At 38.1% G+C, this 26,057-nt stretch overlaps 1 protein-coding gene across 1 annotated transcript; it reads left to right on the top strand.

Annotated features, from left to right (window-relative positions):
* Window positions 1-6,017: 6,017 nt before the first annotated feature.
* Window positions 6,018-25,719, top strand: LOC143877609 (nucleobase-ascorbate transporter 12-like). The gene is made up of 10 exons (XM_077379754.1): window positions 6,018-6,758; window positions 6,864-6,961; window positions 7,063-7,233; window positions 15,371-15,471; window positions 19,387-19,522; window positions 19,933-19,983; window positions 20,069-20,356; window positions 20,635-20,869; window positions 22,513-22,799; window positions 24,979-25,719. The coding sequence occupies exons 1-10, from the start codon at window positions 6,236-6,238 to the stop codon at window positions 25,198-25,200; spliced, it is 2,112 nt and encodes a 703-aa protein (XP_077235869.1). The 5' UTR covers window positions 6,018-6,235; the 3' UTR covers window positions 25,201-25,719.
* Window positions 25,720-26,057: the final 338 nt, after the last annotated feature.

Here is a 26,057-nt window from a genome sequence, read left to right as displayed (position 1 = left end):
TGTGTAATCATTACTTTTTTCTCTCTTTCTCTCTCTTCTACTATTTATTTTGTTAATGACACCCCTCCATTCTCCCACATGCTTTTACATCTAACCAAACACACTACCAAAATTCCCTCTAATATTCTCTAGACAAGTCTACACATATTCCACCCTTGTCACCTCCTTGTTGACAACTACTTCAACTAAAATCTCATCTAACCAAACAGAGCCTTAGGGAACTTGCTGATGTCTATCGCAAAAGGCATTTTCTGGCTGGTATGTGGCATGTGAAACCACCCACCTCGTGAATAGAGACAAAAGCCTAGCAAATTCTTTTAAATTAGTATTCGTCACATGATTTTTGTACTAAAAATTAGAGAAATTATATGGTGGTCACCCTGCCCGTGAAGACCCGTCAAGGTAGTACGTTCGACATACAACCCTTGATATTTATCTGCTGTTGGATCAAATATCAAGGGTGGTACTGTTTTGATGGTACTTGACGATAGGGTACCATATAAAAACACCTAAAAATATATACAAATGCCACTTTATTGTTCTCAAAAACTTTTTGACTTTTCACTTTTGCAGTAATAGCTACTTTATTGTTCTTGTCTTCTTTCTTTTCTTCTTTATCACTTAATAAGGTGCCCGAACATGAAGTATGACAAAAATACTGCACTTGATATTTGGTTCAACATTATCGTCTTGAAAAAGAAGGCTACAGCTGGATCAACTCAAGAATGTGACTTCGTGCTCTCGGTACCGTATAAAATCTCTCCACTTGTTATTCTTCCTCTTCCTCTTCTTCCTCCTCCTTTTATTTCCTTTGTTTTTTAAATGATTCAAGTCTTTAAAAATAACATGGTTCACGGTCATACCACATCGTAAGAAAGGAAAATATAAGAAAAAGTCTACAGAATATTGACAATAAATCAAAAGGGAAAATGGAGAAAACTTGAAGAACCTAAAAAATTGTGTGAAATGAGGTGAAAACGAACACCAAAAACAAAGACGAGCGTGAAAAGGACGGAGTTAAAACTAAAAAAAAATAGATTTACCACTCTTATATATCTTAATTGCTCTTAAAAATTATGAATGTATATAGGCGCCGCTTGAAAACAAAAAAAAAAAAATTACATTTAAAGATGATCATGCATAAATTTAACTAGTGAATGCAGTATATATCAATGAGCATATGGGAGATAGATGATTAAATGAATATTTATGAATGCTTTGATATGATGACGCATATTGAATTTATACGTGAATAATAAAGCAAAATAAATAACTGTCGATGGTAACTTCTTGCCAATGGGGGAGCCTTTTCACTTAATTTCTGCAAGGACTCCCTTCAGTCTAGCATTCCTCATACTACCATATTACTTCTAAAAAGCTTTTTGACTTTTCATTTTTCTAGTAACAAAGCCCTTTATTGTTCCTGTCTTCTCCCTCTTTCTTTTTCTTATTCTAAATTCACCCAACAAGAAAAACCACTTATATTGGCAGAGTTTTTTATTACATGTCTAACGAGCCTAGGATCACGCAATTTGGTTGTGATTTGAGGAAGTCATGAGCATTTTATGGATATGCTACATGCCTACTACGATATTTATATTTTAGGTTATTTTAGTCATGTTTCTTTTATTTAAGTTGCTTTAAATGAATGCATAAGATTAATTGCTTAGGTCTTAAGCTGGCTTTAAGGGTTTATTTTACTTAATAGATGTTATGAAAGCATTACAATGGACTTCTTTGATTATTGAATGAAAAATCGCATTACAATGGACTTCTTTGATTATTGAATGAAAAATCGCCTTTAGGTTGAGTTCTCTGAGAACCTAATATTTTATAGTTTTGCTCTGAGAAATTCAACTTTGATGGGAACGAAATAAATCGCAACGATGATGAAAGTATTTTCCCTAAAGATGGTAATCGAAGGGCCTCTTTTAATCTATTTTGCCTCCACTGCTATGCAGCAAGGAATCTCTGGGGTTTTGGGACTGCGTCACCTCTCCTTCCTGACTTGTTTTCCAATGTGGGACTAAAGTTCTCCTGCAAAATGCAAAACAAGAAGTGTTGTACATGTACACCACTACAAGACAAAATAGGAATTTGGAAATCTTCAAGGCAGTGTTTGGATTGCAAGGAAAACATTTTAGACGGATTTTTTTTTAGATTTTTTCTTTCCACGTTTTAGAGAGAAATTACATGATTATAGTTACTTTAAATGGATATTATCATAAATGGGAGGCTTCTCCGAGTAAAACTTAAATAGGGGTGGTGCAAGTCATCCTTTTTCATGTGTAAAAAATAGTAACTCTTAGAAGAAAAAAAATCATTTTCCAAAAAATTCCTGCAATCCGAACGGCCTGAATGGTTTTTTTTTTTGTTCTCAAGTCATAAGAAAAAGTAAACAAACAGTCGTAGGGTGTGAGATGGAATGTAAGCAAAAACCAACTTCCAAGTTTCTCAAAAGCCATCTATCCATTACTCATTTTCCTTTATGATTTGTATTTTTTTTATCAAACTTGTATGCTTCAATGGCGACTCCAGAGAAAGTTTTTGATTGCGAGAAGTAGGTGAACATATTTGTAACTAGATAGAGAGATTGCGAAGTAGAAAACATTGAATGATATTGGCAACTAGACAAGCTAGTTCAAGATCCAATTGAGGTTTTGAAGTCAAACTATAGTAAGCATGGCAATATACGGGCGAGAATTAATACTCAGCCAAAAGAGTCAGCGATATGGCAAGCATGGCAAGATGATATGCATGTGTCGAGGGATGTAGCTTTCCATTTGGTGAAAGATTCTACCGGACATCAAATGACAATCTATCCAAAGCATGAATGTGCTCATGAGGCAAAAAATGCATTTTATGTGATGAGTATTGGCACAAGTATCGAACTATTCCTCTACAGAAACCTAACTCAAACACTCTTATTTTTTGGTGACATAAAATAAAAAGGGAAGTGATAAATCTACCCCCGTATATCTTAAATCGACCCCTTTAACGGAAACGTTGGGGCATGTGAGTTGTATACTTGTATGGTGTTTAATGGCATATGAAAACTTTATTCACGCGCCCTAACATTTTACGTTAAAAGGGGTCGATTCAAGATATATGGGGTTCAATTTATCACTGCCCAATAAAAATACTCATAGTTTTTATTTTCATCCGCAATCTGATTGTACCTTCACCTTTGACTATAATCGTCTGATTCCATTCAAGGATAAATATGCTTGAAAATTGCGACATGGAGGACTGAACTAAAATAAATAATCCGCTAATTCAATCAATTATACAATCGTGATTTTTCTGCCTAAAAATTTAGCCATAGCATTTTCAAATTAAAATTTATTGTAATTTCGTAAGAATACAACGGTAAAAGGGGTAAAACTCATGGTTTATACATACTCGAAAGGCATTTTGGCAAAAAAAGAAAAAGAAAAGAAAAGAGAAAGAGCATGGTATATAAGCTCATTTAAGTCGCACTCAACTGTAAATGCTTCTTACAAAAGTGTAAAACATGTGGATAGATCTAACATGTATCCAAAGGATCAATACCCCAAGCTAAGCCAAATTTATAGCATTGTCTAATAAAAAACTAATCCTTTTCCTTGTCTTGTCCCATGCCTAATAATCTAATACCACTGTCTTAAGCAAAATTGCTAATTATTGCTGATGGATTGAAATACATTTCATCGTTAATTCGTCAAAGTATCACGACAAGACACCATTATTTTAAAGAGAAAGGTGATTTGTTGTGAACCATGTGCTAAGCTGGTACCTAGTGTTTCCCTTAAAGCAAGATTAGGAAGATTTCATAAAAAGAAGATGCTCAGTGATATGGATAAGTTGAGGAATGCTAAACTGAAGGATGTCCTTGCAAGAAAAAAAAAACACCTACAAGGGTGCCCCTATTGGACCATCTCATCGAAGTGCATCTATTGTTCCTTTACTTTTATATTTTATGGCAAAAAAAAAAAAAAACCCTACATGGGCACCCTTTAGTTTAGCATTCCTTGGAAGAGTCTGACTCTTCTTTTTGTGACTCTTTTTTTTAAAAATCATTTTCACGGGGATTTGCAAGGGACTTCCGTGCGAAGGCATTTCATGGTTGGTGGGTGATTGCGCGCATCCGTAGGGAAATAGTCCTACCCCCGAAGGGGGTGGGGACACCCTTCGTTACCGGGGAAAAAAAAAATGCATTTCATGGTTGGCTGTTTTCATGATGGAGCAGCCACATAGGCTCGGTTTTCAACATATTTTGTCACATTCATTTAACCATCTAGGTGGCCACTCTCTCATGCAACAACCAACCGCGAAATGCCTTCCTGCGAAAGTCTCTAGCAGATCGCTTTTCACGAGGGGAAACAAGCTAGTCCTTAGTTGCTTTGGAAAGGTGGTTGTCCTTAACATGTTATCATCTTGAATAAAAATGGCAGTTTAAACATCCATGCATGCCCATAAAAAATGATAAAAGTAGGGTAATAAAACAAATTTACCATTATTTGCATAAAAAACCCTTTAAATCCAAAAAGGGCAGAGCAAGACAGATATTTATAAATTAAAAGCTATATCACACGACTTCTATGCGTGGCATTGGTTCTTTTTAATTTTTATATTTCCATATGAAGAAATATGCCTACTAATTAATTAGGTCTGACAGGGACATATAAACTTAGACAGCTTTTACTCAAATTATTTTATTATCCATGATTTAAAAGTTAGAGTTAAAAAGAATTTATTTGACGCTTTCCGCGTAAACCAAAGGCATACGCGGAAAGCCAATTCGTGGCTCACTTTCGAAGGAGACAGCAACAAAATCTGCTAAAAAGTGAGCCGGAACCTAGCAGATCTCTAATACTAATACTAGTACTTCATGCCTACTGAGACCCTATTTGTTTTGGATTTTGAGAATCAATTATGAGTCCAAAACTGATTAATGGACTCAAAATTAAACATTAATGAGTCCAGTGACGAGTCACAATCGGTTCTTAAAATCCAGAACAAATTGGGCCTGATTAATTAGTTTTGATAGGGATGTATAAACATTGACAACTCAACCAAAATAGTGTAATATTCATGATCAAAATAATTAGAGTTAAAAATGAATTATTTAAATTTTGGGGGACACGTGATGGCCTACATAGCTTTTTCCGCGTAAAACAGATCGAGGCCTCCTCTTAAGCACCTGTCAATCCTTCACTTTTCTTTTGCTGGCGACGAACATTTGAACCATCTATATCTTCATTTCAATGTTGGAATATTATGAGAACATATACCATAACATTTGACAGCTGTTCAAATAATGACAGGATGAGTAAGTGTGATTATCAAATAGTGGCAGTGCCAATATCAGTAGCCAATATTTATGGCAATCAATGAAGCGTGAGAGGTTATTTGGGATTTGATTTTGTAAGATACAGAGCATATCATATCATTCAAAAAGGAAAAAAAAGAATATTCTTCCATGGCAACAGCATTAAAGTGTTAGCTAGGTAAGTTGGATTTTAACCTCCGACCTCAAGGCTGGCTACACAAATCCTTAATCAACTGAGCTAAGGCTCAACCCTAGTGTAATAACATTCGAAGCTGTTCAAATAATAAAAGACAAGGTGAGTTAGTGCAATTATCAAATAATGGTAGTGTCAATATACATAGTCGATATTTATGGCAGCCAATTAAGCGTGAGAGGATAAGTGGGATTTGATTTTGTAGGATACGGAGTATATCATCCATGGCAGTGGCATTAAACTGTTAGGGTTCAACCTTTTACTGTAATAACATTTGACAGCTGTTCATGAATAAAAGACAAGACCAGTTAGTGCAATTATAACATAATAGCAGTGCCAATATCGGTAGCCAATATTTATGGCAGTCAATTAAGCGTGAGAGGATAATAGGGAATTGATTTTCTAAGATACGGAGTATATCGTACATTACGACGGCATTTAAAGTGTTACTTTTTTCCTTCCATCATCCGAATAATACGCGAGGAAACGGGTATCTGACTCTCCCATCCCATATTAACTTCAGAGTTGTTTATTTTTGTCGTTTCTCCCACACTAAACAACACGACACACGCCTCCCCACCCCGCTATCATCTGTCTGAAGTCTGAATACTAACTCTGTTTCCTCCATCTCATATTCAAAACCCTAGAAATCTGTAAAAAAACTCTACAAAACCCTAGCTATAGACCAGATCTGATACATTTCTCGCGGAATGCAGTAGTAGAGAAGAGAGATGAAGGGCCGCGAAGGTTCGAAACGCCCGCGGCCCGGACCATGGCCGCCCGTGCCCTCTGAGCCGACCACAATGCCTCCTTCGTCTTGGGCGAAGAGGACTGGTTTTAAAACGAAGCTTTCAGGGGATATCAATGCAAGTGATTCCGGTCAAATAATTGGAGTATCATCAACACCTCCGAAACCTAAGCTAGGCGTAGAATCAACAACTACGAAACCTAATCCAGTAGAGCAACAATTGGATCTGGAATCGGGACGAGCTCGAGGTGCTCTAGTTGGAGTGAATGGTGAGGCGAAGGAGAGAATGCCGGCGGATAAAGATCTGGCAGTGAAGAAGAGAAGGGAGACGAAGGAGGTTGCGAAGAATGGTGGATCAAATGGGCAAGTTCCGACCGATTCACTGCCGCAGCAGAAGTCTACTCGGGAACGGGAGGTTGATGTGGTGGCACAGGTGGATCAGGATGGAGAGTTTCCGACTCGGCATTCTCGTATGAAGTATGAGCTCAGAGACACTCCTGGTTTAGGTAAGTTTTTTGCTCCTGCTTTAAAGATTAGTTTTTATTGGAAAACTGTAATTCTCATAGTTTTTATTTTATATCTTTAATCTGTGATTTACCTGTGTTTTTCAGTTCCCATTGGATTATATGGATTCCAGCATTACATTTCTATGGTGGGTTCCTTGATTCTTATTCCGCTTGTCATAGTACCAGCAATGGGTGGCAATTCCGTAAGCAATTTTCCATATTTTTCTTGATTACCCTTATGAAGAATTATAGGTATAGTTTGACCTATAACTGTAGATCTTTGAGCTAATTGATAGATTGACAGGAAGATACTTCAATGGTGGTGTCTACCGTGCTTTTTGTGTCGGGTTTGACAACACTGTTGCACACATCGTTCGGGTCAAGGTTACCATTAATACAAGGCCCATCATTTGTTTATCTGGCTCCAGCACTGGCCATCATCAATTCCTATGAGTTCATTGATTTGAACGAGAATGTAGGTTTCTCTTCTTGCTCTGCCTTATTTCTTCTATCTTCTATCTTTTATGCTCTGTTAGGTCGTGTACTGCTTCAAAACCACAACCACCTTTTTGTATGCTATGCTACATCTCTACTTAGTCATCTCATAGGAGTTTTGTTTTGTAATCTGCCATGAATAACTTTTCATGATCTACTACTTCAAAATTCTCTTGTCTTGATAATAGTAAGTGCTACTTTTTATTAATGAAAAATGTGTAAAGTGATCCAGAGATTTCAGTGAATGAGACGAAGTTAGCCATTGACAATTGTATGATGTCAAATTCTGGAGATCCGGAGGTTGTGGATCTTGAAGTTGGCAACTGTTGTAGATTTGATAGTTTTTGTCCCAAGGGGAAGTCAATTTGTTGGCAGTTGGATTGGTATTAATTCTTTCATGATTCATGAGTCATGACTACTGGATTGATTTTACAAACAAATCACCTGACAATATTAGTGGTACTTGAGAGGCCATGTCGAGAGTTGACTTTCCCTGTTTCATTCTTGCATACCTTAGAGGGTTCCTCAAAAGAGCCCTGCCTTTGGTGCATGACTCCTCTACAAGGCATCTCGAGTCCACAAAAGAACCCTACCTTTGGTGCATGAAACCTCTACAAGGCATCTTGAATCAAACTTAGGTTTGAAGGTTTGGTTGCGCAAGCCCGATGATAATGACAGCAGTGGATGTGATTCTTTTGCTTTTTTATTTTCAAACTCTCTGGTCGCATGGTGAAACTCAACTCTTGTTAATGATGGTTTCTCCCAGTTTAAGATCTTAGGCTGAAGAGGTTCTGTTAAACTTAATGCCTACTGAAATGAAAAAATAATGATGAGACCACTACAAAATGACATCTAAGGCCACATGCCATATAAACCAAATAAACCAACAAGGTGTGGAACTGTTAGCTGTGATCCGGGTCTTATAAAAGGAACAAAATGTCCGAGTGTTCAAAGGTGTGGTCAAAAGTACTCAATTCATATTTTGGAAGGTGATAGCTATAATCATAGCCTGGGTTAGATCCTTGCCATCCTTTACGTTCGTTTCCGCTCATGATCTGTGGTATGGATGTAGGTAGATCTGTGCTAGTTTGGAATTGTTATCTTCACAATCTCCTATGTGGGATGCTGGATCATGGGTTCCTAAAGCTCAATTTTGATGATTCTATTTTTGGGCAACCTTGGGCCATTCAGAGTTGGAGTGCTTAGAGACAAGATAGAAGCTACGTTGTGGGCCTTCTTGGGGGCTTATTGGGATTACAAACTCCAATGAGGCAGACGTTAGAGCAGTACTTCAAGGGATAAGGATTCTAGAGGTTATCCTATTGGACTGAATGATAGTGGAGGGTGATTCTCTCAACGTTATCTGGTGGTTGAGGGGCAACCATCCCTTACCTTGGAGATTCTCTCACTGGCTCGACGAGATCCAAGACTGAGTAGAGAACTCTGCAATCTTATTCCATCACATAAAAAAATCGGTAAATGAGGATGTGGATAGGATGGCCAGATTAGGGGCTCTTATGGATAGTCTACAGCTTTTTGATTATCTTCTACCATGACACTAGCTCATGCTTTTTGTTCTTGTTATGTAGTGGTCCCCATTCTGACCTCCTCGGTCGCGGGGTTCCCCCCTCTTTTTTCTTTTTGATCAATAAAAACTTTGCCATTAAAAAAAAGTGTGAAACTTTATTTGATTTGCAGAACACTACATAATCAGTCAATATTGAATTCCTACACTCATGCTCGGCTCTGGATTTTAGGGAAAAAGATTTGGGACGGTTCAAAGGTCTACTATACCGAATGTGATCTAATTGATCTTTTATTGCCACTTACAGTGTGAATGATCTGCAGATAAAACTTCTTACAGTTAATATGAAACGAGAGTTCTAATATTAGATACACACTAATGGTCAGACGTGGTCTGCTGCTAAATGACAGTTAAATTATGTTGCGTTAGATGTATTGTATTTTACCGGTAGTGAGGCCGGGATGGTAATCCTGCACTTAGAAAACAGTCAAGTGGTCAACGCAGACATTCTTTTCAATTACTTTCATTTGTCCCAAACTGCATACAAGATATATAGTCACTGATTCCAGTCAAGTGGTCAACGCAGACATTGTTTTCAATTACTTTGTGCAGTGGTCTTGTGGTCGTCATTATAGTTTGCCTCAGGCTTGCTATTATCATCTGATTTAGCGCTCAAGCAAATGAGTTGATGATCCTTTTGCTATAAAAGTAAATGTTAAGAAAGATATTATATCTTTTAAAACGGAACAAGTTCCTGTTTTGGTTTGGTTTGACCAAGCTGGATTGGGTTGAATCTGAATTGTCTTGATTTTGGTTCTGTTTGACCATGCTGCTTCCATTTCTAAAAAATTCCTTGGACTATCCGGTTCATGGATTGGACAATTCAGCTTAGATGAACTGGACAATTCACAAACTAGATGGCTGGCTCTCAGCTTCTCTCCCTCCTTGTACTAAGATCATATGCACATCTCAAGTAGCTCTACTAGGGGTTATTCGATGCTTACCACTTAGGTATCGTAAGTCGTAACAATACACTTTTTAGATCCCTAATCAACAACCTGATTGACCAGTTCAACTTCGACGAACCGAATATTTCATTATTTGAGCGTTTTTATTCTAAGACTGACAAAGGGGGAATGGGTGGGGAGAGAAGAATTATTAGATTTCTATAGTTAATCTCTTTACAATTTTTTGACGCAAGGACATTTGTACTAAGACTGCAACCATAACAAGTATAATGTCTAAGATCATATGCAGATATAAAGTGCCACCTAGAGAGAGTAACTGTACACTTTTTAGATTCCTAGTCAACAACCTGACAGAGAATGCCAAGTGTAGACATGGAGGCAGCATGAACCATAATAAGCTTATGGTTTTGGTGAGGGACACCTCAATATATAGCTGAGGTTTGTACTTAGAGCCCAAGTGACGTCTACAAGTAATTAATTGCTTCTTCATTGTGGCATTGTGACTCACACAGTTGAGTTATGGCCATTGAACTCTCACGGTATTTAACTTCCAAGATTTTTTCTTTTTCAAAAATAGCAATTTCATTATTAAACCATTCAAAAACTCTCCCAACTCACATTTGCTCCTCTCATTTCCCTTTGCAACATGTTATTAGAGCCCTAGGGTTTCTAATCCCTAGGGACCACCATTGACCACCTCCCTCTCCTCTCTCCATCTCCACGCCTCCCTCCCTATCTCTATCTCTCGTCACGCCCACGCCCACGCCTCCCTCCCTCCCTCCCTCCCTCTCTCCCTCCCTCCCCTTCTCTCTCTCTCTCTCTCTCTCTCTCTCTCACACACACACACACACACACACACACACACACACACACACACACGCGCGCGCGCGCGCACACACACACACACACTCTGAATTCACACAGTTAAAGTGTAAAAGATAAAATAACGCCTTCTCCAACAGCTTAAGCTTTTGGAATAACTGGTAGTTTCACATGGTATCAAAGCAAATGCCTGGGTTCAAACCTCCTTGATAGCAAAATCCACATGCAATGGCCAAACCCAAAAAAGGGGCCGCATGTGCCACGTGTAGGCCAACGCTAAAAAGAGGCGCCACATTTGAGGGACGAAGCTCGAAATGAAGAGTGTAACATGTGTCACATTTTCTCTTCTCTCATTTCCCTTTGCAACATAAACAATAGAAAACTTTTACGTTGGGGTCAAGGCTTATCCAACACCTAATGTTGATTGTAGTATTCCTTAGCTAGCGAGTTTGCTATCTTTCTTTTCTCTCACATGATGTAATTAAAAGACATTTAGGCTCTTCATTTTACCCACACATTCTTTAATCCCTACACAATCTTAATTCTTACACAATGACATGACTCAAATTGCCTCATGGGACTAGGTTTCCTATTTAGTCTCTTCATGAAATTTCTGATCTCTGGCTCTGTTTAACTTATCATTTGTTCCCCTTATTAAATCTTGTTTGATTCTTTGATCCCTCAAGGCCTGAAATTGCATATTTTTCTTCATCTCTATGACCCTCCACAACAACCCCCTATTTCCATTAGGTCTAGATTTCCAGTACATTCCCAATGAAATTGACTTTGATAGAATCAGTCAGCTATCAGGTTCAACTATCTTTTCTATTGAATTCCCATTGGAATTGAGATCTATATAATCTATTATGGTTGTCCTCTATGTCGTCATTAATTGTCCCAATCTTTATTATTTAGGCTCTTCTTTTTACCCCCACAATCTTTAATCCCTACACAATCTTAATTCTTACACAATGACATGACTCAAATTGCCTCATGGTACTAGCTTTCCTATTTAGTCTCTTCATGAAATTTCTGATCTCTGGCTCTGTTTAACTTATCAATTGTTCCCCTTTTAAAATCTTGTTTAATTCTTTGATCCCTCAAGGCCTGAAATTGCATATTTTTCTTCATCTCTATGACCAACCCTCCCTCCTATTTCCATTAGGTCTAGATTTCCAGTACATTCCCATTGAAATTGACTTTGATAGAATCAATCAGCTATCAGGTTCAACTATCTTTTCTATTGAATTCCCATTGGAATTGAGATCTATATAATCAATTATGGTTGTCCTCTATGTCTTCATTAATTGTCCCAATGTTTATCCTCCTTTACATCTTATCTGCAATTCAAGTCTTGTATCAAGTTTTCCAATTTCCTTATCATTGTCGAATGAGTAACGAATGCTTTCATCCTCTTGGGAACTTTCATGCCCCCGGCAAAAAAAACCGGCGACTGTTGCCCACCATGCACAAACAATTTATTGAAAAAGGAAAAGAAATGGTAGGTACAAACATATTCACTGACTGGATCACAAGCTTTCCACATTGCATATATTGAGATTTTCCATTCATAAAGGTGGAGAACTCCCCCATTATATCATATTTGAGTTTAGAATTGAACAACTAAAATTTATATTCCGTAATAGTAATCCTCTGCCCTTTCTCTTGGAGAGAGATGTCAAACTCTCTCATGCCTTTCATACCAAAAAGGCCATCACTCTTCTGTTAGTATAACCTCTCTCTCTCTCTCTCTCTCTCTCTCTCTCCATGCGGTGCGAGTTTTTTTCACCCATTAATTTTCATGCCACAATAAATAATCAAGGTTTTAAATTTTGGTTTCGGTTTCGGTCACCACGAAAATAGAAACATTTTGGTTTCCGTTGGAAATTTCGGTAGAAATCCTGTAAAATCACAAAACATATGGAAACATATGCAAATGATAGAATTTAAGATGAAATTTCAGAAAATTCTATAATAAGCACAAATGCACACTTAGAGACCGTCACATAAAAAGACATAATGGTATAAAAACATCAAACACCTAGTAACACGCACTGTCGCGCATATATGAAAATTTAATTCATACCAAATTTCACATGTAATTCTAGCAAAAATTTATACATAATACATGCACTGCATTTCACATGCAATTCATATAAATATGATTATGTAATACATACTGATACAGTATACCACTATTACACTTACGATATGCATTCCAGTCATTTCGGTGGGGTTGAAAACGGAAATATTTCTGTCGTTTCGTGTCGGATTTCGTGGAAATTTAAAACCAACAGGTCAACCCAGTTCAGATCTGTTCTTCCATTTATGATAATATCTAATTTAAAACCACACGTGTGGCCCACTTGGCGAACACGTGGCACATGTGGTCCCACTTTGGGCCGACCATTGCATGTGGATTTTTGCTATCCTCGAGGTTTGAACTCGAGACCTTTCGCTTTGATACCATGTTAACTTACCAACTTCTTCATAAGCTTAAGCTGTTGGAGAAAGGCGTTACTTATCTTTTATACTTTAACACTCCCCCGCATGTGTGGCCCACTTGGCAAACACGTGGCACATGTGGTCCCACTTTGGGCCGACCATCGCATGTGGATTTTTGCTATCCGGGAGGTTTGAACTCGAGACCTTTCGCTCTGATACCATGTTAACTTACCAACTTCTCCATAAGATTGGGCTGTTGGAGAAAGGCATTATTTGGAGAAGTTGGTAAGTTAACATGGTATCTAAGCGAAAGGTCTCGAGTTCAAACCTCGCGGATAGCAAAAATCCACATGCGATGGTCGGCCCAAAGTGGGACCACATGTGCTGCATGTTCGCCAAGTGGGCCACACGCGTGGGGGAGTTAAGTATAAAAGATAAATAACGCCTTTCTCCAACAGCTTAAGCTTATGGAGAAGTTGGTAGTGTTTATCTCTTCCCACATTTTTTTTTTCATTTTTAGATAATGGGAAAACTTGGGACCATTTCAAAAAAATAAAATAAAACATAATAGGAAAACTTGGGTGGATAAGATGAGTGTAGCTGAGATGCGAATGCTTAGATGGATCTGCGGCCACACAAGGCTAGATAGAATTAAAAATGAAGACATTCGTAAAAAGGTGGGGGTGGCTCCAATTGAGGAGAAGATGAGAGAGCACCGCTTAAGATGGTTTCGACATATCCAACGTAGGCCTTTGGATGCTCCGGTGAGAAGAGGCGACTCGTGCCAAATTGATGGAGTAAAAAGAGGTAGGGGCAGATCGAAAATAACTTGGGTAGAAACATTGAGGAAAGACTTGATAGCTAGGAACATAATAGAGAACATGACCTTGGATATGATAGAATGGAAGAAAATGATCCACGTAGAAGAACCCAACAAGAACCAGGATTAGAGCCGGGTGGATTCCTTTTACCTTCTTCATGAATTGTTTCTAAAGGATTCATTTAGCCGACCCCAACTAGTTCGGGACAAAGGCTTTGTTGAGTTGAGTTGAGGAAAACTTGGGTGGTCCACGAGTTTATTGAAAACTTTATAAATATAAAGTTTCCTTTAACTATTAAATATCCTAATGAAAAAAGTTGGGTGGCTCTCGAGGTTATTTAAAACCTTATAAATGTACAGTTTCCTGTAATTATTAAATACATATAATTATAAATTTCTCCGTAGCTGTTAATACCTTGTACATGAAAATTTCTCTCTAGCTATTAAATACCTTGTATCTATCCCGTTTTAAAGCTCTAGTTCTATTTTTACCTCATAAAAATTTAGTTATAAAAGCCTGCAATTTTTGCATGAATAACTTTTGCACATTTTGTTGTAAAATCATAAAAATTTAATATTTGTATCCTTCATTTACTCTTCTCTCTTTCTCTCTCAAACACTAATTCTCTTTCAGTGTTTTTCTAAAAACTATAACAGCCCACCCTTGACCCACTTTCTCACACATCTCTCTCTCTCTCTCTCTCTCTCTCTCTCTCTCTCTCGCACTAAGCTTTGTTTATCGTCTGTCAGAAACCTCTGATCGTCCACCCAACCCTCTCTCTCTCTCTCTCTCTCTCTCTGCTGTGTGCATTGTTTGTGACATTTTTGCTAGTTAGGAGAAAGAAAAGCCCTAAAGCGAGAGTGGAACTCTTTTGCTTCTTGATTAGAATTGGAAACCACGTATGAGCCGGAGAATGATGATTGACGTACATGCGTAGTTGAACCAAAAACCAAGGTTCTTATGAAGGGATAAAGTTTTGTCACATTTGTTTATTACTTGAGGATTCCCCGCTATGCATTAGTTATAGTTTGATCTGTTGCTGATATAAGAAAGGGAAATGATTTCAGTGCTCCAATATTTTGATAAACATGCACTCCCATGTTTGTCGTGTAGTGTTTCAGGGCTGTCAGAGGAATACTATGGTTCTCAAAAAGCTCTTACAAGCCCCTTAAACACTACACGACAAACATGGGAGTGCATGTTTATCAAAATATTGGAGTGCTGAAATCATTTCCCTAAAAGAAATAGTCCATATGAACTTACAATTTTCTAAATGCTAGGCTAATTAAGTTGGTTTCACATGTAAACATAGAATGGCCTTAATGTGAGCAACTTGTGCAAACTTCTATACTTTTGCAGATTCTGCAAAATCTGATGGTGATGTAGAGCAGTCTACTCACTTATACTAATTTTTACTGTATTTGCTAACCTTTTATTCTATGGATGTTTTCATGAACAGTGAGTATTTTATTAATTGGTTCTTTGTGAGTGGTTCTGCAACGTTGTTAGTGGTTCTGAAATGACGTTTTACTGCAGAAATTTAGGCACATCATGAAGGAGCTGCAAGGGGCTATAATTATTTCTTCCGCATTTCAAGCGATAATGGGGTATAGTGGGCTGATGTCATTCTTTTTGAGGTGTGTTTCTTAACAGCCTCACCTCTCTGGTTGAAATTTATGAGATTTAATCCATCATTACCTGTGCATGAAATCTTTTTGGCATGTGAAGTCAGCCGATTTAGGAAGCATCATTAGGTACAAGTACATTTGAAGACATATGGGCTTCTTAGTGGTTATATCTTTCTTTTCTATAGTACAGATTGGTTTAGACAGTGAATCTGTTTAATGTTTGTGTCCAATTCCTGAAAAAGTTAGTCATTTTATTTCCTTATTCCTTTGAGTATATTGCACATGTTCATATTAGCTACATGTATGGACTTATGTGATCCATATTGCATTTGTTCATATTAGCTTACATGTGTGATGTGATCCAAAAATGCTGAATTTTCTCTTTGGAGCTAGACCGAGCGATAAAAATGATATTAGTTGGTAGCAATGTTCATGTCTAGAGAAGTAAAGGCAGGGAAGGCTCTCGTGCTAATAGCTTGGAGGCATCATTGCTTATCGTTTTCGATAGAAGGCTGCTGGCCTTTACAATGCTTCCGACCTTTATTCTTGAATGTCAATAATGCATCCGACCTTACCCATAAAAAATAATAATAATGCATCTGACCTCAGGCCTCTATAAAGAGTCGTCTAGCCTTTATCTTAAAATATCATAAGCTGTGTGATGTATGCTGGAGTGTAATATGAAATTATAGTTTCTACCTACTGAAATGGTCTTGAATAAATCTTCATGGGTTTATAGAGTTAAGAGAATCTAAAGAAATCCACCCGGGTTAAGAAAACAGATGTCTCTAAAAATTTAAAGAGTTCATTTGAGGTTAGAACACCTTAAAAGGCTTAATTTTTAAAAGAATTTATCATAAACACTCCTAACGAAAGTTAACAAATTCCATAAGCTTATTTTACCATTGTTGAGTTCAAATATACATGAATAAAATAAAGAAATAAATTACACGAAAATTAAGAAATAAATGCCAAAAAATTCCACATGAGTATGTAAAATAAAATAGAGTAAAAACCTTAGGTAAAAGAGGAGTTGGTCATAAACCCACGACCTAAATCTAAAGAGGTAAGTAAAAGAAAAAGAGAGTAAAGACCTTTGGTAAAAAAGGAAGGTGGTTGGAAACCAATGACATAAATCTAAGGACGTAGTAAAAGAAAGAGAGTAAAAACCTCTCTTGAAAAAAGAAGGTGATTGGAAACCCATGATAAGCATAGAAAGTAAATTCCAACGTGGAAAAAGAGTTAGTTAGTGAGCCTTGTCCTCACTCAGTCACTCTAAAGAGTGGAGCTATGTAACTTCGCACGAAGGAGGAAGATAAGGAAAAGAAATAAAAGAAAGGAAGTTTTGGTAGTTTCCCAACTATAAATAGGAAGAATAACGAAACCACAAGAGATAAGATCCTTTTTAGAGATCACATCTTTTTAGATAAGACTACATTTGTCTCAGAAGAAGAAGCAGCAGCAAAAGAAAAAAAAAACCTTTGTAACTAGAACATCCTCTCCTCCGGGAGAGGAAAAAGGCTTCCTCCGAGAAGCAGAATCTCCCCCCGACCTCAAAAAAAAAAAGAAAAAAAGAAAAAAAGAAAAAAGAAGAAAAGAAAAAGAAAAAAGAGAAGGGAGAAATCTCCTCCCATAAAAAGACGATTTTCTCTAGAAAGATGCATATCAATGGAAGAGTAAGATGACGAGCTCAAAGAAAGTTAAAAGAACTTTACCTAAGTTCATCAACCTTTAGATTAAAGAAGAGGATTCCGAAGCCAATGGGTCTATAAATTGCTACACCAATAGAAGTCTTCTTCATTGCATAAGTCTAAAAAGTGCTTCTTTCCCATAGTTTCACAACTCCCCCGCATCATTGTGGACTCCCCCAAGTCGACTCCCTTTTGCCTTGGTTGCGTTTCGCATTTTGTCCTGGTCGTGTTCCGCATCTTGCCTTACAAAGTCAATAAAAACTCGTTTGACTCTCTCGAATTATGACCGCGTCAACCGAGTACTTGACCATGTTGTGCTGAGTTGACTATGAATTTCTTCAGTCGCATTTTGACACACATTTGCGTTTTGAAACACTGCATCTTTCCATAAGGACTCTTGAAAGAGAAAGCATGCCAAAATTTCTTATGGGAATTAACATTCTTTTATGACTGAACTCTTTTACATACTAATAATCAAACTTGTTAACATTCTCCACAACTCAAAGGAGTTCCTCTCCCGGGATGACTCTTAAAAGAAGAGTCAAAGTTTTAAAAATTCTCTACACCTCAAAGGAGTTCCTCTCCCATGAGGACTCTTTTACAAAAGAACAGTCAAAGTAGTTAATATTCTCTATGACTCAATAGAGTTCCTCTCCCGAAAAGACTCTTTATAAAAAAAGAGTCAACGTGGTTAATCTATCTATAATATAACCTAAACAAACATGTTTCTTTCCAGTGTCATTCGTTTTTTTTCCAGAACACTTTTATTCGAAAAGTTTTTCCATAGAAATTTTTATTGAATTTTTTTACTGTTTATATTTTTTTATGACACAGGTATTGATAAGCTCAGGTCTATCATTTTGCATCCGTGCATAGCATGGGTGAGGCATGCCATTTTACACCTCATTTTGAAATGGCTGGGCCCACCATCTCTAGCCAAAATCATGTATATGGTGGGCCCCGCCAATTTACCCTCATGAGTGGGCCCACCATCTCCCCCCAAATCTATGCACAAGATGGGGCCCACCATTTTACACTGAGGTGGGCCTCTCGATCTCCACCTAAGCCCATGCATAGTGTGGGGTTCAACATTTTACACCTCATCTTTTGATGAGATTGACCCATTGTATTACACCCATGCCTAGCATGGGCCAAGAATACTAGTATTCTCAACGAATCGATTGAGTTCTCCCAGGAGGACTCTCTTTTTTTTTGAATGGTAGCTGAAAAATTTATTGCAAAGAAAGGAAGACCGAGATGGTCAAAGTACAAAGGGAAATAAAAGAAGAGGGAAGCCTCTAGGCTCCCCTAAATACAAAAATCAAGGAGGAAGAGTATTGAATAAAGCTAAACTTCCCTAGGCACTCCATCTCTCGCTAAGCTATCCACCACTGAATTTGCAGATCGACGAAACACAATATGATATGATCCAATCCAATCAAGCATCTCATCGAATAGACTGTCAAATCTCCAAGGATGATTTTGCGAGCCTTTTAGCCAACGGATGAAATTTAAAGAGTCCCCTTCACCCACTACATTAGTCATTTGCTCTCCCGGAAGGACTCTTTTATTAAAAAAAGAGTCAAAGTTTTGAAAGTTCTTTACAACTGAAAAAGAAGTTCCTCTCCCTCCAAAGTTTCAAAATGCGAACGCGGGTTAAAACGCAACCAAAGCAAATCCTAGTTGACTGGGCACGTCACGGTTGAGTACTCGGTTGATGTGGTCATAACTCGGAAGAGTTAAAGGAGTTTTGATTGACTTTGTAGGGCAAAACACAGACTTAGACAATAATGCGGCCAAGGTAAAAGGGAGTCGACTCTAGGAGTCCACGACGACACGGGAGAGGTTTGAAACTATGGATCTGTCCATTTTCTTGACATTAAGTTAATTTCTATTTATGATATGTTGCTTAATTTCTGTTTATGATATGTTGTTTGGACAAGAATACTAATTTGGCTAATGCAATAGAGGTTATGGAAATATATTTTAGTAGGTATTTATTTGATGTCAACCTTCTAGGTGGTTTAACTGCCATGGCTTTTATTTCTGAAGTTCTACTATATATGCATCAGAAATTTGACATAGCAATTTTATATTTTTGTAGGCTATGGATGTATTGAATCATTGTTCATTGCCATGATGGAATTTTTTCTCAAGTCCTGCTAACTTCAGTTCCTAGTACATACCCGACTTTCCAAATGCTCATGCTTTGGCAATCAATTTTCTGTTTCAGGTTGATCAATCCTGTGGTTGTTTCCCCGACCATTGCAGCTGTCGGACTTTCCTTTTTTAGTTATGGGTTTGCTCAAGTAGGTACCTGCTTGGAGATTGGTATTGTGCAGATACTGCTTGTGATTATTTTCTCACTTGTGAGTGTAGACTAGCAAAACGCTCCGCTGCTTGTTTTATTCTTCTTGTACTTTTGGAGTTTATGATATATCCAAGGTTTAAAATTTTGGTTTTGGTTTTGGTTTCGGACCTAGCTGAAACCGATTCGGCCGAAATCTGGTAAAAAAAAGCAAATTTCATTAATGTGCCGAAATTTTGGAAAAAAATTTAAAAAATTACATTTCCCCGAAATTTTGGCTGAAATTTCCGAAATCCCGAAATTTTGGCTGAAATTTTAGACTCGAGCCGAAATTTTGGATTTTGGTGGTTTCGGTTTCGGTCCCAACCAAAATCCGAAATTTTGGTATTTCAGCCGAAATTTAAAACCATGAATATATCATCTCTGACTCTCTGTGGCTTATCTCCTAATGTTATATAATTTTTTCTGCAGTATCTTCGTAAGATCTCTGTATTTGGTCATCGCATATTTCTAATCTACGCGGTAAGGCCATGTCCTATTGTACCATTGTAGTTTTATAATGTTCAACCTCTGCACGATTCTTAATATTTTGTGGCATAATTTACAGGTTCCATTGGGTCTGGGAATCACATGGGCCATTGCTTTCCTTCTTACAGAAGCTGGAGCCTATAGCTACAAGGGTTGTGATATAAATCTACCTCCCTCAAATATTATTAACAGTCCCTGCAGAAAGCATGTCTTAAAGATGAAACACTGCCGTGTTGATACTTCCCACTCATTAAAGTCATCCCCATGGTTTAGATTTCCATATCCATTACAATGGGGTACACCTGTCTTTCACTGGAAACTGGCTCTTGTGATGTGTGCAGTATCCATAATCTCATCAGTTGATTCAGTGAGTTTCCTATTCTCTAATCCGAGGCTTTTATCGATTTTCTTTCTGATCGATGTGGCTGTCTTATGAACGGCATAGGCTATTCATATCAATGGTCATAATTGTTTGCATTCCCACATGCTATTATACTGAGTGAAAAATTGTTCCATGGAATTAATTCTTTTAAGTTTTATCCAAGTAAACTAACTACTTGCTTAAGTGCTTCAAAGTTCTGGAGAAATTTTGGAATTGTCCTTTACTTCCCCATCTTATTTGCTAATGTGGCCTTCTTGCTCTAGATTGGATCATACCATGCATCCTCTTTGTTGGTGGCATCCAGACCTCCAACTCGTGGTGTTCTCAGCCGTGGGATAGGTTTGGAAGGCCTTTCAAGTGTCTTGGCCGGTTTGTGGGGCACAGGAACTGGGTCTACAACCCTTACTGAGAATGTTCACACCATCGCTGTGACCAAAATTGGAAGCCGGAGATCAGTTGAGATTGGTGCTTGCATTTTGATATTCTTGTCTCTTGTTGGTAAGAATTTTTTCTTTTTGAACATGTTTGTCAAACTTAGACATGAACCTTTGTGTTGGCTTCTGATGGTGGACATGAGGTGTCTGGCATGACAATCATCGCAAAACTGTAGGTTTCTTTGATAACACCAAAAGACCTAATATTATAAGTACTAGCCTATTTGGTCAAATAATAGAGTAAATAATGTATTTTAATAAGGAATGCTAACTACATACACACAATACTCTGGGCATAGCGATTTCATTAAGCGAAATGCCCTTTGCATATGTTGTTAGAATTTTTCATATAGATAAACAGATATACAGTAAAATTGTATGCATAGTTCACAATTTTTTTTGAAATGGATGCATAGTATGCATGTAATAGCTGAAAACAAGGAAAACATCATCTATACTTTGTGCGAAATTAGTGGTCTGCCATGTGCGTTTGTAGTTGGCATTATTCATCTAGATAAACAGATATAAAGTAAAACTGTACGCTTAGTACACAAATAATAGCTCAAAACAAGGGAAAACATCATCTATACTTTGTTCTTGTGTTACCGTTTTCTGCCGGATCACCTTCCTTTATAAGATCCTTATGGTGGATCACCTTCCACTGGTCATAAGATTATTATCAACTATTGTGCTTTATGCCTTGTCTATGCTGAGACGGTTGATCATCAGTTGGTTCAACGTCAGTTCACTTGCGAAATCTGGTACTACATTTTCGATCTGTTTGGAATCTGTTGGGTTCTCCCTGGGCACATTGTGTACCTAGTTTAGTCATGAGTGTACAACCCATGGCCTTCCGGAGGCAAGAGCTTGTGGAACCTTTTCTTTGCTGCCACCCTATGGATGGTCTGGAAAGAAAGAAATAGGAGAGTGTTTAAAAGCGGCTCAAAGGGTGCTCGCAGGTTACAGAGGCTGATTTTTTCAAAGGTTGGTCTGGTCTGGCCCCTGGGCGTCAATTATTCCAACCTTCAAAGACTTCTTTCTGTCTTCATTCTATAGGTTCTGGGAGGTTATCCATTTGAGTAGATTCTCCAAGGAGGTACAACGTCCTAGATGGAAGCCCCCTCCCTTTGGGAAGTCGAAGCTGAACTTTGATGGCTCAAGTCTCAGAAACATCCGGACCAACAGGTATATGGGGTATTCTTCGATCAGCTGAGAGCAAAACGGTTTGGACGTTTTTGGGTCCAATAAGGATCAAAGATGCAATGAAGGCAGAGATTAGGGCAGTTCTCAATGGGGTCAGATTACTTGACTCAGCACAGCTAGATCAGATGATTATTGAGGGGGACTCCCTTAAAGTTGTGTGATGGCTGAGAGGTTAGGTTGGCCACCCGTGGAGATTCACTGGTGCCATAGAGGAGACCCAGGATAGATTCACTGCACCACTATTTAAAAGAAAAAATCATCAATACTTTGCCCAAATTAGTAGTTAACATGCATGGGACATGTTTTTTGACTAGCTTTTCTAGCATGCCAATTTTTTCTTTCAATTAATTATCTCTATACAAGTCATCTGTTGAGCATAATTTGCTCTAAAAGGACGTTGAAATTCATCATTCCAAGACAAAAAAGCTTGTTTATTTGCCCTTTTCTTTTTCTTTTCCATCATGGTCTTTGTTGCCCACTGATGCAACTATTCTGTGGTCACAGGTAAAGTGGGGGGCTTTCTTGCTTCAGCTCCGGATGTCATGGTTGCTGCTCTCCTTTGCTTTATGTGGGCCATGCTTGCAGCATTAGGCTTGTCAAACCTACGTTACAGTGAGGCTGGAAGCTCCAGAAATGTTATCATAGTTGGACTCTCTTTGTTTTTGTCCTTGTCAATACCTGCTTATTTCCAGCAATATGGTGTTGTTCCCAATGCAAACTCATCTGTTCCAAGTTATTTTCAGCCATACATTGTGGCGTCTCATGGGCCTCTCCACACGAACTATGGCGGGGTATGCTTGCTCTCTTTACTTTTCCAATGCTCCATTGTTGGCAATTTCGTATAATTTGCTTCTTAATTCAGATTGTAAAATTTCGCACTAAATCAAAAGAAAATAACCGCTTTTCTGAAAATATTATTTTGAATTTTCTTCCCTCATTGAGTTGGGGAAATTCTTGTTTTCATATGCTGTGTGCTTGCATGCAGATAGGTGTGTTCATGGTGACATAAGTTACAGATGTGCATGTGATAGATACTATGTACATGGAGACAACTATGTGCTAATTTACATGGATAAGCATTAATGCCATCATGGACATGTGCATATGGGCTAATATGCTAGTGCTCACATATGCCAAAATTAACTTGTAACAGCAATCCATACATAATCTTCTAGCTTCCATTCCCATTCAATCACTACTCTCTCTCTCTCTCTCTCTCTCTCTCGTTTATAAGGAATTCTAAACAAATAGGAAACCAAATCACTCCCAAATTTCTCCCTCCCTCTTTCTGACGAGAATGCAAACACACATGATTCTCTCTGTTAAACTCTTGACATTACACTTCCAAGAGTTTCCCTAATCACTTCCATAACTCTCTTTATCTGTTATGCTTTCTCTAACATCACATCCAATTTGTTTCCTGACGACATCCCTATTGGTAGTTCTGATCCAATCTTCACTGTACACATGGCCCCTTATATAGTACTGACATTCCGCATCCACTAGAATGCAATGAAGGTGAGCCATTGTCCAAAAACTTTATCAGATCATCAGTCATCAATAAATGGCATCAGCCATTTGAATATGTACCTTTGGTCATTCATGTTCGGAGTATTCTGACCATGCATTTTCAGATCATTGATCATATGTTTGGGTTTCTCAGGATTCTGAGTTTTTTTGACCTTGGTTATCTCTGGTGGATGCAAGTAGAAAGTATCTTAGTCACCACATACATGCCACATGTTACAGTAGAGATTAGGGTGAAGTGCCCATGTTTTAAAAGGGTATGCCTTGGGTAGGATGAGTTAATCTAACATTGACATTCAGGTGCGAATTTTGGCATTTGCCCACATTGAGATGAGAATTATACACATGGAGACCACGCCCTCTACGTGAACCAGTATTTAAAAACTCATATTTGGACGAGAACTCAGCAAAGTTAAATAGGATTTGACTCTGGGCGAGTCAATGATTAATGCAGTTAACCTTTCATTACATGAGAAATGGGCTAAGGTAAATCGAGTCAACTCAAGTTAGTCGATAATTGACTTGGGGAGTTTTTAAACAGTGACATGAACAAACAACTTATTGTTTCTGCTCATATAGATGAATGTGATAGAGTCTCAGACAATATAACATTCATTCGAGGCAACATATGCATGTGCTTATGTATAGATGCATATGTGAATGCAGCCATGCCCACACCAACGTGCAGCTATTTGTTATTTTTGCTAGCATGCTGATATTGGAACACATCACATATGGGCATGGAGGCAACTTTATACGCGGAGATTATATACTTATATATACGAGTAAAGTGTTTATGTGCTCGAGCTCAGATAGTTTATCCAAGTTCGAGCGTCAAAAACTTGCGTGGGCCCGCATTTTCGGGGTGATCCAAAGCATTCATTTGAATGGCTCTTACATGGATTGGGTTTGTACCAAAAATCAAGCCCATAGGATCATCCTAACCCATCCAAAAGTGAAGGGAAAAATGGATAGATACTGTTTCTCCACAGATCTGCCCATTTTTTCCCTTCACAAATGGAAGGGTTAGGATGATCCTATGGACTTGATTTTTTGTAGGCACCCTATCCATGTAAGGGCCTTTCAAATTATCTGTCCATTTTCCCTCCACAAATGGAAGGGTTAGGATGATCCTATGGACCTGATTTTTTGTAGGCACCCTATCCACGTAAGGGCCTTTCAAATGAGTGCTTTGGATCACCCCAAAAATGTGGGCCAGCATGAGTTTTTGAGCTGGAGCTCAGATCTTATCTGAGCTCGAGCTCAAAAACACTTTCCTCTCTCTATATATTATGTAGTCATGAGATGCTTATGGAGCTTACTCACATAAATGCAGAGATACATTCATGCGGAGAATGTAAACATATGTGCTGATGCCTGCAAATCCATGGTTCTTTAATATAAGGCTGTAAACCCTACTATATTACTTTGTTTCTTTTGCAGCTGAACTATGTCATGAACACGGTATTGTCATTTCACATGGTCATCGCATTTCTAGTTGCTGTAATCCTTGACAATACAGTACCGGGTAGCCGGCAGGAACGTGGGGTTTACGTGTGGTCGAACCCAGAGGCCGCAAGGAGAGACCCAGCCGTTGCCAAAGATTATGGATTGCCTTTCCGGGTTGGTCGAATCTTCAGATGGGTGAAATGGGTTGGCCTCTGAGGCAATTCTTAATACTAGCAATGTTGGTATCATTTTTCTAATGTTCGTCGATGGCCAGATGCACAGAAAGATCTTCGCTGCTGTTGTAATTCTAAATTGTAGATAATGTACTCTGTTCCAAGCTGTAGCAATTGGGCGCCCGAGATGATATTTTTTTTCCCATTGTGCTTGTGAGATCACGATTGGGAATAAGTGTTTCTCCAATGGCCTTCAACAGGAACCAGAAACATTAGAGATGCAAATTTTCTGTGTAAAAGATTTGTTGATGTCTGTAATGGTAGATACAGACAATGTATGTATCTGAGTCATAGATAACACTACACAAGAAGGGCTTTTATGTGCTAGTGAGCATTTGGTTAGGTGGTTGTGTTTACTGTTGTTGTCTGTTGATGGGGCCTGGAAAATTTACAGAAATGGGTTATTTGTGTACAGTAACTGCCACTAGCAAACACTGTCTTCTTTGAGTGTAGATGCTGAATCTTATTTCTTTTTCATTTGTTATATATATTTATTAGAATTCAGATGTTTTGAGTTGCATACACTTGGGGTGATTGCAATCGCTCCGGAGCCGGAATCAATTTCTCCTATGTGGATGAAATGAAATTTCGCTCAACAGATTATCCCGTCCATCTGAGATTGGCACTCGTGATCGTCGAACGAACGGGTGATTAGAACCAAAAAAATTAGAAAAAGAAGTGCTAGTGATTTGATTAAAAAAAGAAGAAAAAGAAGTGCTACTGATTTGATCACAGCTTGTAAATAATCGTTGATACAGTTTATGTCCCTAGGTGTTTTTTAATTTTTAAACTATCATGGATGGTTATATTACTTATGTGATGGTTTCAGAGTACGCATTT

This window comes from Tasmannia lanceolata, unplaced genomic scaffold (assembly GCF_043159265.1).
Source record: "Tasmannia lanceolata isolate RefF3 unplaced genomic scaffold, GAP_Taslan_0.1 ptg000005l, whole genome shotgun sequence".
Classification (NCBI taxonomy): Eukaryota; Viridiplantae; Streptophyta; class Magnoliopsida; order Canellales; family Winteraceae; genus Tasmannia; species Tasmannia lanceolata.
This window is presented reverse-complemented; position numbering and strand designations above follow the sequence as displayed.

Bases quoted from the DNA above. Each gene is read 5' to 3' on its own strand.
- LOC143877609 (XM_077379754.1), top strand. From the start codon at position 6,236: ATGAAGGGCCGCGAAGGTTCGAAACGCCCGCGGCCCGGACCATGGCCG. The intron at 6,962-7,062 runs GTAAGCAATTTT...ATAGATTGACAG, and splicing joins CAGCAATGGGTGGCAATTCC to GAAGATACTTCAATGGTGGT. The intron at 15,472-19,386 runs GTGTGTTTCTTA...TTTCTGTTTCAG, and splicing joins CTGATGTCATTCTTTTTGAG to GTTGATCAATCCTGTGGTTG.